Genomic DNA, 16,432 nt, shown 5'->3' with positions numbered 1-16,432 from the left:
TGCGTAGCACAGGATGCATTTTGATTTATGTCCCTTTTTCAGTTCCAACCCAGACCAATGCACGAGGTCCAGTTTCCATCTGCCCCCAAGACAAATATTCACTTTCAGCCCCACTATCACAACCTACTGAGCATAGAGTATTCTTTGAAGCACCATCCACAACAGCAATTTGTAAGATGCCCTCCCTTCTGCTGCATGTGAAGTGTCTTCAGTATTAAAAAACACAACCCTGAAGACAACCCTTCTTCTCTACACACGACTCCGTCTTCAAACCTCGCTCCTCAGCACACCTCCCTGTGACAGCACATGATGCATCAGCCCGTCTGCACGCCAGCTGGCTGTACTGATTTGATGCTAAAAAGAGCGTATTGATCGATTCCCAGTCGAAGCCTCAGCCAACGTGTTTTGCAAGCGTTTGAGACAACGGCCTGATCCTTTCAGGCCCTCCCTGGGGTTGACTTTGAAGGGAGTGCAGGGCAGGAGCTCAAAAGGCGTCTCTGGGAGCAACTCCATGGGTATGGTGCTGGATGTAGCTAGTCTCAGACCAAAGCACACCCTGTTGCAGGTGGAAACTCTCTGAAACGGCAGGTGGAGGGAGCCCCATCACTCGCAAAGACCTATCCTCAACTGTTTGGCTGGTTTAAACCTCAAAACACCGAACTGGTTCCTTTCCAGTGTTTTCTTCATGGTATCAACTTCTACAGTTGCAGATATTCGCATTACTCATGTCTCATCTCCTTTAAAAGGTGCAAATTCAGACTCGGTAGGAGGAGGCATGTTTCTCCCCCATCACACATCTATAGTGGAGGCAGAACTTGCTGAAGGATGAGGAAACAAACAGATCTCACAGACTTTAACATCTGTGACCAGCTCCCCTTCTATGCTGAGGGACCAGAAATTCCTTATCACCTCTCCTGAGCGCAAATCTCACCTCTCCGAGAGTGGTTTCAGATGATGGGGTGGGACACCCCCCTCTTTGCTGATGTGCCAAACACTTTGGGCCACCTCCTGGCAGAAGGACCCTGGGGTGCTCCCATAAGAAGTCCCACAAGCCAAGCAAAACTGCTGCCCCCCCTCTGCACAGAGGGGCAGCCCCGTGGGCTCATTCACTTTCTTTGGAAGGTGGCCGTCCCTCGCTGTTTCGGAGGCCTATCGTGTAAAGCTTTCCCAGGCTCCTAATCGCTCTCGTCACCCTTCTCCAAAGGCTCTGGTGTCAGGGGTCCACCCACACACACGTTGCTGCAGGATAAAGTCCTGATCGCTGGCAGGAAAACACCCCGCTCCCTGTCTCGCCTCGCTCCATGCACGCAGAGGGCTCAGAGAGAGATCCATACGGTCAGGGCTAGGTTCAAACCTCAATCCCCGACTTCTAGCCTCCTGCAGGGACCAGCCCGCATCATTTCTCAGCATCTCCTTCCCCTTGGCACAGCCAGGAGAGCCCCATGCACTCCCTGCCATCTCCCGCATCCCATGCGCCTTTCTTCTTTTTCTTTTTTTTTTTTTTTCCTTCTCTTTCATTTATTTTACTTATTCCCCTCCCGCAAAGGTTTTAAGCCTTCCACAATCACGGACCGCTCGCTGTCTGCACGGCTGGCGCTATGGATAACGTATGACTGGGCTGGAGGTAGCAGCAGGGCTCAGGCGCCAGCTCCGCTCCCCTCTCTCCTGCCGCCCCGGCTCTGTGCCCTGACCCCCAAAACAATGAGCCCTTCTATTCCCCAACGCCCCGCTGGAAACTCCACTCTGACGTTTCGTGCGGCGGGCAGTGGGCGAGGGAGGCAGGGGAGGCGAGAGGGAGGGAGGGAGAACACAAGCCTCAAGCCATCAATTCTTCTTGGGTCAACGAAGTTTTGGGAAAACGAAGTTTTTCCTGGGAGCTTCCTATCTGGAGGGAGTCATTTAGGAACAATGCAGAGACCCAGAATCAAAGGAGCTGTGTGTGGCGCTGATGGCCTGGAAGCAGAGCGGCTATTTTCTGCTGTCGATAAGCCAGAAGGGGCATTTATTGTGTTTGCCCCTTCCTGGGCTGGATGGCTCTCAAGTACAGCACCCGTGTGAAAGTAGCATGAGAAGGATGGAGATCTGGAGGCACCAAGGTGGCCTCTCTAGGGGTGGGGAGTGGGACTTTACAAGGGAGAGGCAACTAAGGAGTATCGAAACCCTGAGCTGAATTACGCAGACAACCTTCCCTTTCCCATGGGGCACTGTGTCAAGCCAAGACCATCCAGGGAGCAGTCAAAACCCAGGTATCTCCCCTACAAATAAACAATAAAAAAAACCCCAAAAGATGCTTAAATAAGTACGTGGATGAAGATCTGCAGAACAGATCGGTAGCAATGACTAATAACCCCATTTAGCATGATTACTGACGTTATTAGGAGATAGAAAAATGCAGACGAACATACGTATCGCCCAGTTCAACAGCAGCACGCAGTGCCAGACATACAACGTATGTATCACACAGCTCTTTGAAGACGAAAATTTAGAAAACACCTCCAAGTCTTCTCAAAGTCACCAGAAAAAGGAAAGGAAGGTTTACAAATCAGTTTTGTAAACGAGATGTAATCCCCGTGCGGGTATTATGTTAAGTGGCCAAAGAGTTTGTTTAGCAAGTCAACTTGCGTCTTTTGGCAGTCACACGACAGTCCACGGGGATGTTCAGAAGGTCAGCGAGGAACCCGCACGGGCGAGGCAGCAGCTGCGAGCATCAGCAAAACGTAATCGCTGAAAATGTACAAAATTCAAAAGACCACAAATCTTTGACTCAAAATGTTATTTCCATCTTACCATATGGATGCGGGAACTGGAACTCCACCAAAGAGATGTCTAAATGCCTTCCAAAGCAAACGCCTTTGGAAAATACCAGGTTTAAACGGAATAAGATGAATAATAAGTACAGAGACGCTATCAGGACAGCATCTTAGATCCAGGAGACACGATGGAAATACTTTGGAGGTGTCCAAAAGGCGCTGAGAAGCAAAAGAAATAATTAAAAAAAAACCCAAAAAAACCAACCAGAAGATATTTCTGTCAATACATTACAGGAAAAAGAGAGACTGGACAAACGGGATTTAAAAATTCAGGGGCCATGTGAAGAAGAGCCCAGAGTAGGCAGAGATGGAAATGCTTTCCAAGCAACGGAAAGGAAGAAGCAATTTGAACGCTTAATACAGAAATGTCTAAGAGCTGTTCTCAACTGGTCCTGCCTCAAAGCCAGATTTAAACTATAAATAAAAATGTCCCATTTCTGGCCCAAGAGTGAACCTCCCATCCCGAACAGGCATCATTTTGGGGTGAGAATATTCACATTTGGACGGAGAAGTTCATTTCTAGGTATTGCTGTAATGCAGACAACCAGACTGATGCAAGATTTCCCAGATTCTAACCTTCTCCAGGAAAACTGCGCAAGAGGCTCAGAAAAAATAAAAAAATAAAAAAATAAAAAAAAGGCAACCAAAGACGAAAAGAGAAATCCAGAGATGAAGTCGCCCCCCCAGGTTGCTGGCATCAAATTATTCCAGATTCATTGGAGAAACAGGCACCGCTGGCTATCTTACGCAGCAAGAAACATATGCTTCCAGCACTCATATTTTCCTCCCGTTCTTTAAAGGCACAGCTTACAAGCTAAAGACGACTATGAGCTCTTTCTGGACGGAGGCTGAGTTTTATTTATTTTTAATATTTTTAATTTTTTTTTTTTTTTTAAATTTAAACCCAGCAGAGATTTAAATTGCTGTATGGGTAGATAGGATATAGACGAACGCACGTAGGACTGCGCTGACCTTGAGGAATTCCTCTTTCTACATTGTCAAACCAATACCTTAGGTGGGAGCGTGTCTGCCGGGAGGCGTGCAGGCGGGCTGGATGGCTTCTTGAGATCTCGGCTCCGCTCTCTGCGATTGATTTCACGTGCTGAATACTCGCCTTTTCTCCGGCTAGCGGTGAATAAGAGAGGAGATGCTCTACACTGACTGCCTCCCGCCAGTTTGCTGCTGGTTTAAGCTGCGATAAGCACAAAGATGGTTTCACTTGGCAGTAAGGTGTCCAGGTGATGATCCAGTTTCTCCAGATTCAGGCTGAAAAAGCCTCAGGAGGAGCAAACTGAAGGAAGGTAGATCTACATTGGATATTAGGAAGAAATTCTTTCCTGTGAGGGTGGTGAGCCCCTGGCCCAGGTTGCCCAGAGAAGCTGTGGCTGCCCCATCCCTGGAGGGGTTCAAGGCCAGGTTGGACGGGGCTTGGAGCAACCTGGTCTGGTGGGAGGTGTCCCTGCCCAGGGCAGGGGGTTGGAACTGGATGATCTTTAAGGTCCCTTCCAACCCAAACCATTCTGTGATTCTATGATAAACCCACCTCCCCCTCTCCGAGAGTCAGACTTGGACCGTGTTGCACCAGCATCTCCAGGCCAACAGCTCTGAAAGCTTTTGCCTAAAAGCATCCAGCCATGGTGGGTTATTAAGACAGCGGTGTGCAAGGGCGTAAACAAGTCATTCCTAACACCGCTGACTTCTCAGATGGGATGAGAGACTGGAAAAGGCAAACAAAAACCCAACCCAGCCTCTCCCTGCTCAGCTCCTTTCAAGCCCACAGCGCTGCGTGCTGGGGAAGGACCAGAGACAGGGCACAGAGATCATCTGATGGACAAACAAGAACGACGGTTTTCCCCTTCTCAAGCTATTTTCATTATTTGAACAGAACAACAGGAGCCATTGCTAGGCTGTGGAGACACCAACTGAAACGTTGGAGGGCAGGTCTGCTCCCAGCTTATTCATCCGCATGAGGAGCGCTGCTGTGGGTGCTGCTCAAATGACCCATAGCAGAGGTCCAGGATGCTCCAGGAGACTTTCTGGATGCTCAGCAGCCTTGGGAGTCTCTCCGTAGCCAGATGCCCCAGCGGGTGGCATGGGCCAGGCCCTCAACAGCTCAGAGCCAGGCTTCCCGCTTGCAGCTCCAGATGAGGAAATCGCATCAGCCTGTATTTATGCGACGCCTCTCAGCCAAACGATATGCCTAGGTGTGCCGCAATTCAAATTCCATAAAACTACCCGGCCAAAGGACGGTGTGGGATGATAAGAATTTGCATATTGTTGATCCTGGGCTTAACATGTTTTTGCCCAAATCCTTGGCAGGATGGGTCTGTCCCTCAGAGAAGGGCTCAGAGGTGAAGGAGAGGCCGTGCAGAACAGCGGCGGCAGCAGGTCAGAAACCTCTTTCAGCTCCATTGCTGCTCTCCACGTACTCTGAAGTAAATCAGTCTCTCTTCCTCATTTCCCCCATCTCCCGAGACAGGGATAAATGTCCTTTGCCACCGCTATTAGGTGCTGTAAGATCCACCTAAGCATTACGATAGGGAAGTGAGACTTTAAAGATTTGATAGGAGCACTGAAAGTAAAGGCAGTTTATATTAAAAGCAGTAATTTTCAAATCTACTGCATCAACTCATCTCAGAGAGCCCCCAGATGACCTTGACACTCTCGCCGTCTAAATCCCTGATAGAAGGACCATCTACTTCTGTGGACTTCCCTTTCCGTAGCTTCACAGATCGCCACCAGCCTGCGAGCAACTCAGAACTCCCTGGCTCAGGTAGAAACGATAAAGCCAAGTTGAGTTGCCAGGTATGGGAATGACCCACAGCCAACCCACTGACTTGCTCCGTGCCTCAGTTTCCCCATCTGACCAGACCCTTCAGGGCAGACGTGGTCTCACCAAACACCCAACGCATCGAGCCCCAGTCCCAGTTGCCTCAGCTGCTACTGTAATCCAAATAAATAATATTTTCTCTGCCTTTGAGTCACGACTATAAATTATGTGCTTTGGTCTGGTAAACACTATTACATCACCTCTTGCATCTGACACTTGCTAAAAGAAAATGAGAAAAAAAAGAAAAGGGTTTCAGTATCACTTCTGCTCTCTTCCCAAGAGAAATGAAGCCAGCTTCCTGTTACACTTTCCTTAAGTATTGTTTGTCTTTCTTAAGTTCAACCTGTGCTTTGCCACCATCAATCTTTTACATCTCCCGTGGACCTTGCCAGGACCATCGGCCAACTCTGAAGTCATGACAGACAGCTGATGATTCACTCAAGCTGTCTTCGCAAAGCCAAAGCACCAGGAAAATACACCGGTTTCACTCCCCACACGACACGTGGACTCCTTACCTCTACGGGCATGTCCACCTCGGCCGATGCAATGCCTCAGGTTAGCCCTGACCAAACCAGTTTGAGTTTCAGCAGCTGAAGAGCTGCCCTAGATCAGCACTTCTCCCAGGTTCCTTGTGTTGGTAGAAAACAAAACAAGCACTATCCACCCGCACTGGGAGCTGGGCTAAAGCAGCTATATTGCTTCCTAGATTGGTGGCTCCACGCTGCGCTATGCCATAGAGGTATCAGAAATGTTGGGATGGAGGCATCTCGGGAGGTCTCTAGTCCAACCTTGCATTTGAAATGTGACTAGATCAGGTCAGCTGGGATTTTCTCTAGAGAAGTTCTTGAAAACCTCCCAAGACTGAGGCCCTGCAGCCTCTGCAGGAACCTCTACACCATGACCTTCCTACTGGAGGAGCTTCCCCAAGACCCAGCCTGAACCTCCAAAGTTGGGTTGTGGTTGTTGCCCCTTATTTTGTCGCCTGCTCAAACTGAGAAGACTTTGATTCCATCATCCCCATAACCATCCTTCAAGAAGCTCCAAGTTATTAGATCAAGATTATCACAATGGCAATATACCACCACCCGACTGCCCCTGGACAGTAGAGAATCATAGAATGTGTTGGGTTGGAAGGGACCTTTAAAGGTCATCTAGTTCCACCCCCCTGCAGTAAGAAGGGACATCTTCAACTAGATCAGGTTGCTCAGAGCCTCATCAAGCCTGGCCTTGGATGTCTCCAGGGATGGGGCCTCCACCACCCCTCTGGGCAACCTGGGCCAGTGTCTCACCACCCTCAGTGTAAAGAGCTTCTTCCTAATGTCTGATCTAAACCTGCCCTGCTCTAGTTTAAGACCATTGTCCCTCGTCCTATCGCTACATGCCCTTGCAAACAGCCCCTCCCCAGCTTTCTTGTAGGGCCCCTTTAGGTACTGGAAGGCCGCTATAAGGTCTCCCCGGAGCCTTCTCTTCTCCAGGCTGAACACCCCCAACTCTCTCAGCCTGTCCTCACAGCAGAGGTGCTCCAGCCCTCTGGTCATCATATTAGAATGGGCAAAGGAACGCAGCCCCAAACCCAAACAAAATGACCCTGAGAGAAGGTTGTGTATTTTGACTCATCAGCAATGATGCAGCAGAGAAACAAGCTGCGGAGCGTGACCTTTGTGCAGCGTTGCGCAAGAGAGGTGGTGCTGCAGGGCTGCGTGCGGGCACTGCCCTTGCAAGCAAAACGCACCCCCTGACCTGCAAAACCTTCTCCGGTGGAGCAAGTGCTCATCCCTCCTCTGAATCATGGGGCAGGTGACAACAGCTAAAACATCTGATGGTCCTTTTGAACCAAGCCTGGCGATTACATGGGAGGAGCAGGGTGCAGCAAGGCAGCCTGACAGATGGGAGTAAGATGCAAAGTCATGAAGTTCAGTGCTGTCAAAACTTCCCACAGAAAACTTGTTTGCACTGGGCCAGAGCACTTCCCTGAGTCCCATCAGCAGATCCATGTGACGCGATTTGTGCCCTAAAGCCTCTTTGCTATCCCTCCCAAGTTCAGGCTCAAAAATCCATAAATTCACCTAAACCAGCTCTGGAAGGGACTTTTGGAGAATTTGTCAAATTTATTCCACTGCCTCAAAATGGGATCAGCTCTCCTGAAGTGCAGTTTGGCCAACCTGCCCATCGAAACTTCCACCGACGGAGAATCCGAGCCCATCCTGAACCATCTGTTCCACCGCTCCACTCCTCTGGCAATCAGAGGTTAGGAAGTTTTTCCTAACACTTGTTTCCCTTGCTGCAGCTTGAGCTCAGCACTTCTTGGCCTCCCACCCCTGGCCACGGAGAACAGTTACTCCCTTCCCCTCCACAGCTACCTTTGACATGCTGGAGGACTGTTATTTCTCCTCTCAGCCCTCTCATCCCTAGACTAAACAACCTCATTGCCTTCAGTCTTCCCACGTTTTCTAGGTTTCTGCTCAGTTTTCGGGGCTTTTCTCTGGAATCTCTGCAACCGTTTCCTACTTTTGGTAGAGGGGAGCATCCCGAATCAGGCACGGCACAGCTGAAGATGAGAGCTACCCACTAAAATTCCTTAGGGAGAAGAGAAAAAAAAGAGATCACTTTGCTTAATACCCATTTCGTTGTATTTTGCTGCAGAGTTAAAGGGATGTCCTTTCTTCTCCCCCTGCTCTAAAATTTCCTCCCGATTAGCACCGTGCCAAACCTCACCTGGTACCCCAATGTTTTGAGCAGTGCAAGACTCCTCTGCTCCGGTGGTCCTACTTCAGCCCACATCCCGCATCCTCGTTTAACAAGGATGCTGGGCTTCTTCAGGTGGGATACGAAGGACCTACTTCAGGGACCACAAGAAGCTCTTCAGCAGGGAGTCCCCCCTAGGAATAGGGCTGCGATCGGTAAATCAGCCTCTTGACCCCCCTTAACCTCTTCTGCTCACCCCACAGGGGACGAGCGGGTCTTCCGATGACCTTGATTAAACTGCTTCTGCTTGATGTAAAAAACAACCACCGACGCGCAGAGCCAAACTCTCCCCCCAGTTGAACCAGCGAGGGGAAAAAAAAAAAAAAAAAGCAGGAAAGGATTGTAAAAACCAATCCAAGACGAGAAGCTTTTGTTTTAGTCAGAATTGCAGACGTACATCTCAGCCAGACAGAAAATACTCTGACTTCACGGCACATAAATGAGCAGGCAAAGCGCGCTGATGTAATGATGGGAAGCTAAGAGCTCCTCAGCCACGACAGCAATTATTTTTTACATCGCTTTTCCACCCGAGAGCCCACCCCCGAAGCCCATCGTGCCGGGCAGCGGATAGACACAAAACACCGCTCTAAACCCACGTCTAACTCGCGAGACAACAGACAGGCACGTCCAGCGGGAGAGCACCAGGAGACAGTGAGTCAGTACAGACCGGCACAACACGCGCCGGTCTCGGCTCGGCGGTCACACAACTAAAGCCAAGGGGTTTGTTTAGGGATTGGATTTTTTTATTTTTTTTAAATTTTTTTTTTTCATGGGTGTTTTAAGGAGGAGCCAGCAGGATAATTGAAGGAGAGCTCTGTGCTTTGTGGCTGCGTACAAGGAGACTCTTCCACGCATGAAAGTCAGAAGGGGAGAAAGCGGGGACCTGTTGCCTTAGGACAAGGGGGAATGGTTTTAAACTAAAAAAGGGGAGATTCAAACTAGATTTAAGGCAGACATTTTTTACGCTGAGAGTGGGGAGACACTGTCCCAGGTTGCCCAAAGAGGTGGGAGATGCCCCATCCCTGGAAACATCCCAGGCCAGGTTGGACGGGGCTCTGAGCAACCTGATCTAGTTGAAGATGTCCCTGCTCATGGCAGGGGGTTGGACTAGGTGGTCTTTGAAGGTCCCTTCCAATCCAAACTATTCTGTGATTCTATGAAGGTAAGAAAGTGCTTGTCTGGAAAAAAAATATCAAAAATAATAATCAAGCGAGCAGTCAATGGAGCTTGGTGTCCCAAACAGAACGGAGGTGGAAGGTGTCTTTTGATTTCTCTGTTACTTTTGACCTTCAACTCTTTGGTTACCTTTTATTATTAATACTACAGTAGGATCTATAGGGCTCATCTGCGATCATGGCCAAACTCTCTAAGGACTATATGAACCCCTGTCCCCAGTTACGAGGCAGAAAAGAGGCAGAATTTGCCTCCACCTTGAAGCAGTCATTGTTTGATCAGATGAGCGTCACCCGACAGAAAAGAAAACCTGGAGCCCGGCATTTCCCAGAGCATTGCGCAAAGAGGTCCTACACAAAATATCCCACCATCTCACATAAACACAATCCTCTAAAATGAATCTGAGCGGGTACTGCTGCAAATGCAGATTAATGCTGCGAGGATCGGGGGAGGAGAAGAGTCCCCTTCCCCAGCCGCTCGGGGTGGAAGTTAGAAAGAAAATGTAGCACCTTCCTCTCTTGCCAAGGTTCTCCTTGAAAAGTAAACCAAAACAAAGCCAGGCTTATAAAAGCACGGCATTTCAAGGACAGCATCAGCAACACACCCATGTGCAGACACGTACATTTGAAATGCACTTGTCAAAGAAAAAAAAATAAATCTATCATCTTCCCTGTGTCAATACAGCCAGAGCAGGAACTTCAAACCCGATTAGCAGCATCCTGCAGCCTGAGATTCCTCCTTTGAGGTCTCTAAGCAGAATATAAACCGAAGGCACAAGGCAAGTGGCGAAGCCAGCGGCGCAGCGCCTTCCCTTTGAGTCCGTGCAAAAGCCGGCGTAACAGCGCGGTGGCGGAAAACGCGCCTTTTGTGCATGAAAACCAAAGTCCAAGCGTGTGGGCTTGTTGCAGATGAAGGCAGGTTTTAGGGGAGCAAAGCCATCAGCCTCAGGCTCTACCACATCTAGCTGCTCTGCACCGCTATCGAAGAGCGCAACTCGATCGACGCATCGACACCCTGGATGCACAATGCACTTACAGAAATATTATTATATTCATAATAATGCATTAAAAAAGCAAGGGGATGGGGCACCACCAAGACAGTTAAAGGTCAACATTTTCAAATCCAGCCCCCGATGCAGGAAGCCAGCGTGACTGGAAGGGAAGTCCCACTGACCACAGCGCTGGGACCGCTCCGGCACAGAGATTCCCCTCGAGTGACATCTGCCGAGCCATGGCTTCCTGCCCCGCCGGGGCTGCGTGGGACGGCCGGGCACATCTCAGCACAGCCGCGTTTCCTCTTGGGGGAACGAGGATGTTTTGAAAACATAGGTGGCTTGCAAAGCACTTTGGGATGTTATCTGGATGAAAAGCACTCTTACGCACATCGATAATTAGCGCTAACCGCCGGCGTGTCACACCCTGGTGTAGAGCATTTAGCAGATTTATTCAGCTCTCGCCGGAATGCCGGAGCACAGGCTGGATATTCAGAAGGCGATGTGAGTGCCCTTTCACGGGGCAGATGCTGGGGAGCTAACGATGTTTGATGAGTTAAGGCCACTGGTGACTCAGGATCAGCAATTAGTTGATTTCTGCGGGAGGAAGGTGCTTTGCTCCATTAAGCTAAAAGCATCCTCCACAGTTCAGCATGCACAAAGTCATTCTGTCCGTCTCCCAGAAAGCCTGCCGACATACATCAGGGGTTTCATATTTCCCATGTAAACACCCAGTTTTACCATTGTCTCAGCACATTTCGGGGGGACAGGGAGCGAAAGAACCGGATTCCCTCGCAGCTCCACCCAAGCCAACCTGATCGTCCCTCAAAGGGGACCAGGCACACAAGGAAAGGACTGCCACGAGCGACCGGGCACGCGGTCTAACGCAATGGGATGTGGCACTGCTGAGATCTGCGGGGCTGCACCCATTTCGGACAGGGCTAATAACACCGGATCACAAATGGGATATTCCTCCAGCCCTGCGCTAGCTTGTGATAGAGCACTACAGACATCCACCTCCCTCTCAAGGGTAGGCAGCGATGCTTCCATCAATCAATAGCAGGCACTGGGGAGACACCAGCTGCACTTATTCTCCCTGCCGTTCCCAAAACCCATGCCGGCAAAAGCAACAGGATTAAAGGACAATTTGGCTGGTGGCCCCCTAGGGAGAGCATCCAGCTCTCTCCCGGAGGCTGCTCCTAGCCACCCGAAGCCTGGCTGAGGTTGGTCACTGGAATCAGGGAGCGGGACCCCGGCTTCATCCCGGGGAGCAATGTGCCGAGTCATAGGATGGCAGCTTGACGTTGCCGCATTTCTGAGCTTTAAAGCTCGGCGAGCCCGTCAGGCGGAGGGCGCAAAGAACAGTTATGTCTTTCAATGAGTGGGGAATGTGACAGAGCCGGCATTTGGACCCTCTTTTTACAACTTCTTTGAAGTGTTTGATCTCTGCCGCTAATGACACAACAGGCTATCGAAGCGCTACTGGTGCTATCTTCAAAGGGTTTCAACGTTAAATCATTAATAGGAACCGTGCGCGGGGAGGGGGCATGCGACCGTTATGGGGGTGTTGTGGCGGGGGGGGGGGGGGCGGGAGTAAGATCCGAGATGTATTATCACCTTTACTCTTTGGAACAAAGGTATTCCCAACCTCCCCTAAAAAAACCAACACGACTCCAAAGGCGGGGGTGTGACAGTCGCAGGTCCCGGCTGAGCCCGGCCACCGCGGGGCGCAGCGAGAACTGCCCCCAAACCCGCGTCCCGCTCCAGCCCGAGCTTGGGGGGGGGGGTGTCTCGGCGATGCTTCCACCCCCCTTTTCCCCCAGCAGCTGGGACCCACCACCAACCCCTCCCAGCCCGGGCAAGTGCCACCCCCCCTCTCCTTGCCCAGCCTCCGCGGCGCCGGGCGAGGCGGCTGCAGGTGCAGCGGGGCGGGCGGCGGCTAGGGGAGGAAAGGAGAAGGAAAGGGAAAAAAAGAAGATCCCGGGGTAGAGAGATGAGAAATGGGGCGGGTTGAGACTTACGTATCTCCTTAACTTCTTCTCCGGCGGTGACTTTCGGAGCCAGCCCGAACACACGACCTCCCCGCCGCTCATCGCGGCGGCCGGGCGCTGCCTCCCCCGGCGCTCAGCGCCGGCAGCGCCGGCCCATGGAGGGCGATGGGTGGGAGGATGGATGGATGAATGGGTGGATGGATGGGTGGATGTGTGGGTGGATGGATGGATGGATGGATATGGGGGGGGGGGGGGGGGGGGGGGCGAGGAGCGCCTCCCCCCCGCCGCCGCCGCCGGGCTGCGAGCGGGGAAAGCAGGAAACTGGCTCCTTCCCCGGCTCACCACGCCTCCCGCCCCGCCAGCCCGCTTTAAAGATACAAACCCCGCGGGGAAGAGGGGCTGCCCGCCCCCCCGGAGGCTTCCCCGCCGCCCGGGAGGGGCTGCTTCTCCTTCCTGACCGCCCCCCCCCCCCCCCCCCCCCTTCCCGCCTCCCCACCACTATATAGAAACTTTACACATACCGCAGCGCTCCGTCTGCATGGCAGCGCTGCCTTCATCAAAAAGTCGCCCCCCCCCCCCGCCTCTTCCCCTCCACCAAACCCGGCCGCTGTGAGGTTTAATCACCCCAGGACCCTTCCCCTCTCATTGATGGAAAAGACCCTTCTCACCCCGAAAAGGAGATGCTGGCTTTCGCCCCGCTGCGCCCAGGGGCTCCTGTGCGAGAGGAAGGTGCCATAGGAAAACAAAGAGGTTGAGTAAGAAACAGCCAGGCACCGGTGACAGCAAAAAAAAAAACACCTCCTGGATGAAAAAAGAAAAAATAAAAAAAAAAAATGAGGGGAATCGATGAAAGCTTCATATTTTGTTATTGATTTTTAAATAATGGAGCTGTGCCCACTGAAAGGGGATTTGACTGCCACTGGAGTCTCATGCAGACAAGCCACGTTTCGTATTACAGCATATTATACCCCGGCTGAGATAAACTATCATATTCCACATCTAGAAACACTGTACATTTAAATGTCTGATCCTCTCCCCAGCTCAGGTAGCGAAAAAACTTCCCTCCACAGCCCTGCGAGTGGGATTATCCTTCTGCTGCATCCTTAGAACCAGAAACCTGGGCATGGCCCCTGTAAAAGCCGAGTCCTCCCAGCCCACACCACGCTCACGGAAAATACGCTTATTAGGAAAATACAACTGGGGGTTGTTTGCTGGGGATGGATTTCTGAGACCTGTCTGTATACGGCAGCTCTGCCCCAAACCTGCTCGGGCACATTCAGTCATTCCTGCCTCAACTTCCCGGCCTGTCCAACCTCCTTGGGCAGGGACGGTCTCTCCTTTACGTGTTTGTGCCGGAGCTGGTGCAATAACAGCTCCAACGCTGGCTGGATGCTCTACGGTACGTCAAAAAAACAACAATCTTCTATAGAATGCCGCTCGCGCGAGGATCTTGCATCACTTGAGAGCAGTAATTACAACTCCCGGTGCCTCTGGGAGGTAGGCACGGCACCTCTTTGCAAGATGGGGACAGCACAGTTAAGCCATATGTTGTTTATCATCTTTGTGAATACATAAGAGAGGGGAATAACCCCTTAAAGAGCGAGTATGTTATTTGTGAGGAATGTATTTTTTCAACAGCTTTGTTTTTCTTTTCCTGCCAGCGAAACGCAAAGGCTAGAAATGATTTTTCTACCTTTTCACTGCCCAAAGGAAGGGCTTGATCTGAGTCAAGCGCTGGGAAATCTCTGTGCAGACGGTGGCTATGGTCAGCTCAGCTAACCCATCTCTGGCGATGGAGCCAAGGGCAGGGGAGGATGGAGAGGCCAGTTCTGCACCGGCACCAGCCGGCATCGCCTTACTCAGTGCTCTGGAGCTCCATCCATTCACCCTGCACGAGAGCGAGAGTCTCAGCCGCAAACTCTCCCGGGTTAGAGGCCACTTTGCGCATCCACAGGGAAAACTGCCTCCTGGTGACCTGCGCTTGAGAGATCTTCCCCAAACCCAGGGCAGTTTCAGGGAGGCCAGTGACCTACTGGCGATTTATGAAGACCTAACTGAGAGCAGAGCATCGCGATTAATGCGTAGGTATCGTGCAAAGCCATTCCATGGGGTGCGTTAATGATTCACAGGTCAGGAATTCGCTCATACTGACACCAAGGCAAAGCGGTATCAGTTTGAAAACCAGTTGCGGAGAACCCCGTCCGCATTTTTATGTTAACAACTTTCACCACGCACACTTCATTTGGGCGATGGATGTTTTAAACAAATGCTCCATAATTATTATCGTGTGAATTGGAATGGATTATTCTACATATTCCGTCGCAGCCTTTGGTTTATTACCCTGTTCCCTTGCTGTGCTCTCCTTTCTCTCCACTCATCCCCTCTTCTGGATCGCATTTACTGACTTGATTATACCACAAGATATATCTGAAGGGTGTCCAAAACATGAAGCACCCCTGCAAATTCTTTTTTTCATGCCTTTGGCGATGCCTGTTGCAAAAACCTGACACATGTAGCTCAGATTGCCGGGACTTTGGGGCTGGGAAACAGGTTGCCTTTTCTGTATGCTTAAGTACGTTGCCATCTCAAATGTGAAATATGTTTAAAACAAAGGCGCTCCATGTGAACATGTCTCCCTAATTCCACCGTGGCTGTACTCAGGGTGGGAACAGCGAGTTAATTCTGGCCTCGGGCTGCCAGATTACATATGATCCAATGTATGTAACGTTGCAATGCCTTATAATGCTGGCCCCGCTTAAAGCATTTGGCCAGAAATACAAATATTACTCCCAGTGCCTCTAGGAGTTAAAGACGATGGATGTCGTGAACGCGGCTCTGATTTGGCAGCGCTTGCACGTTCGTAACAGTTTTACCAACTTCAAGCTGTTCCTCCAACCGGCAGCGGAGACTGAACTCGGGCTGGCCCCAGCTGACTGCGTAAATCTCCGGAGTCTGAGCTAACAGCCAGCAGCCTTGGCGGAAAACTGTGAAAACCACATCCTCGTGTTGGAAAAACGCGATGAGGGAGTTATACGAAGCCATTGAGAATTTGTCTCTGCCAGCAGGAGCAACTGCAGAGGGAACAGCAGAATTAGCAGGCATAGCAAGGGAGAAATTAAGAGATGCCATGTAAGAAATCATATTCCTCGCACAAGGGTAGGGCAGGAAGAAAAACATTTTTCCAAGGAAAAAACCCCTTGTGCCGCCTGTTTAACGTGCTGGGGCGCACGAAAAAGATTACACTTTGTCCTGCAGAAACCTCCGGGGTTTTTAATCACAACCTTCAGTGCGCTTCCTTGCTCTTGGCTGAAACCGAAATCTGTGAAAGATCAGAACTTCTAAGAAAGAAACCACAATGCCCACCGCTTCCCCGGCCGGCTCCAAATTTATTTAAATGAGCTGTGCCATCTACCGACCGAAGGGAGGGCTGCAGGCAGAGCAATTCCCCCCTGGCCGCGGGTCGCTGGGGTGAGCAGCGGGGATGGATGGAGACGCTGGGCATTTCCTGGGGATTAGGGACCAGCTGGCCGAAATGCTTCGGGCTACTTGCCCCAGCCAGGCACTAATCCCTTGGAAATGCCCTGTACTGAGGTTAATATAAACTGAAACATGCCGGGGCGGGGGTGGGGGGAAGCTTTAAAAATCTGCTGTGCTGCTTGGTGCTGCATGCCCGCTTGTCAATTCCGAGCGAAGGCTTGGTCTCATGAGATCCAGCTCCACAACAATAGGACCTGACTTTATCTTCACGAGACAGTTCCTGCGGCAGAGCTAGATGGAAGCAGCTTTTTTTTTTTTTTTAGTTCATGAAGAATTTTCAAGGTTAAAAAAAAAAATAAAAAATAATCACCTCTTTCAAGAACTCGAGTCTTTTCAAGCCGGCCACCCTCCGTAA

At 50.9% G+C, this 16,432-nt stretch overlaps 1 protein-coding gene across 1 annotated transcript in view; it reads right to left on the bottom strand.

Annotated features, from left to right (window-relative positions):
• Nucleotides 1–12,749, bottom strand: part of GAB2 (GRB2 associated binding protein 2) — a 101,051-nt gene extending 88,302 nt beyond the window's left edge. The window contains exon 1 of the mRNA XM_063326444.1: nucleotides 12,571–12,749. Coding sequence (XP_063182514.1) covers nucleotides 12,571–12,642 — 72 coding nt within the window. The 5' untranslated portion in view covers nucleotides 12,643–12,749. The remainder of the gene's footprint in view (nucleotides 1–12,570) is intronic.
• Nucleotides 12,750–16,432: the final 3,683 nt, after the last annotated feature.

The sequence above is a fragment of the Chroicocephalus ridibundus genome, chromosome 1, assembly GCF_963924245.1.
Source record: "Chroicocephalus ridibundus chromosome 1, bChrRid1.1, whole genome shotgun sequence".
NCBI lineage: Eukaryota > Metazoa > Chordata > Aves > Charadriiformes > Laridae > Chroicocephalus > Chroicocephalus ridibundus.
The sequence above is the reverse complement of the archived record's forward strand: the minus strand, read 5'-3'. Positions and strand labels throughout refer to the sequence as shown.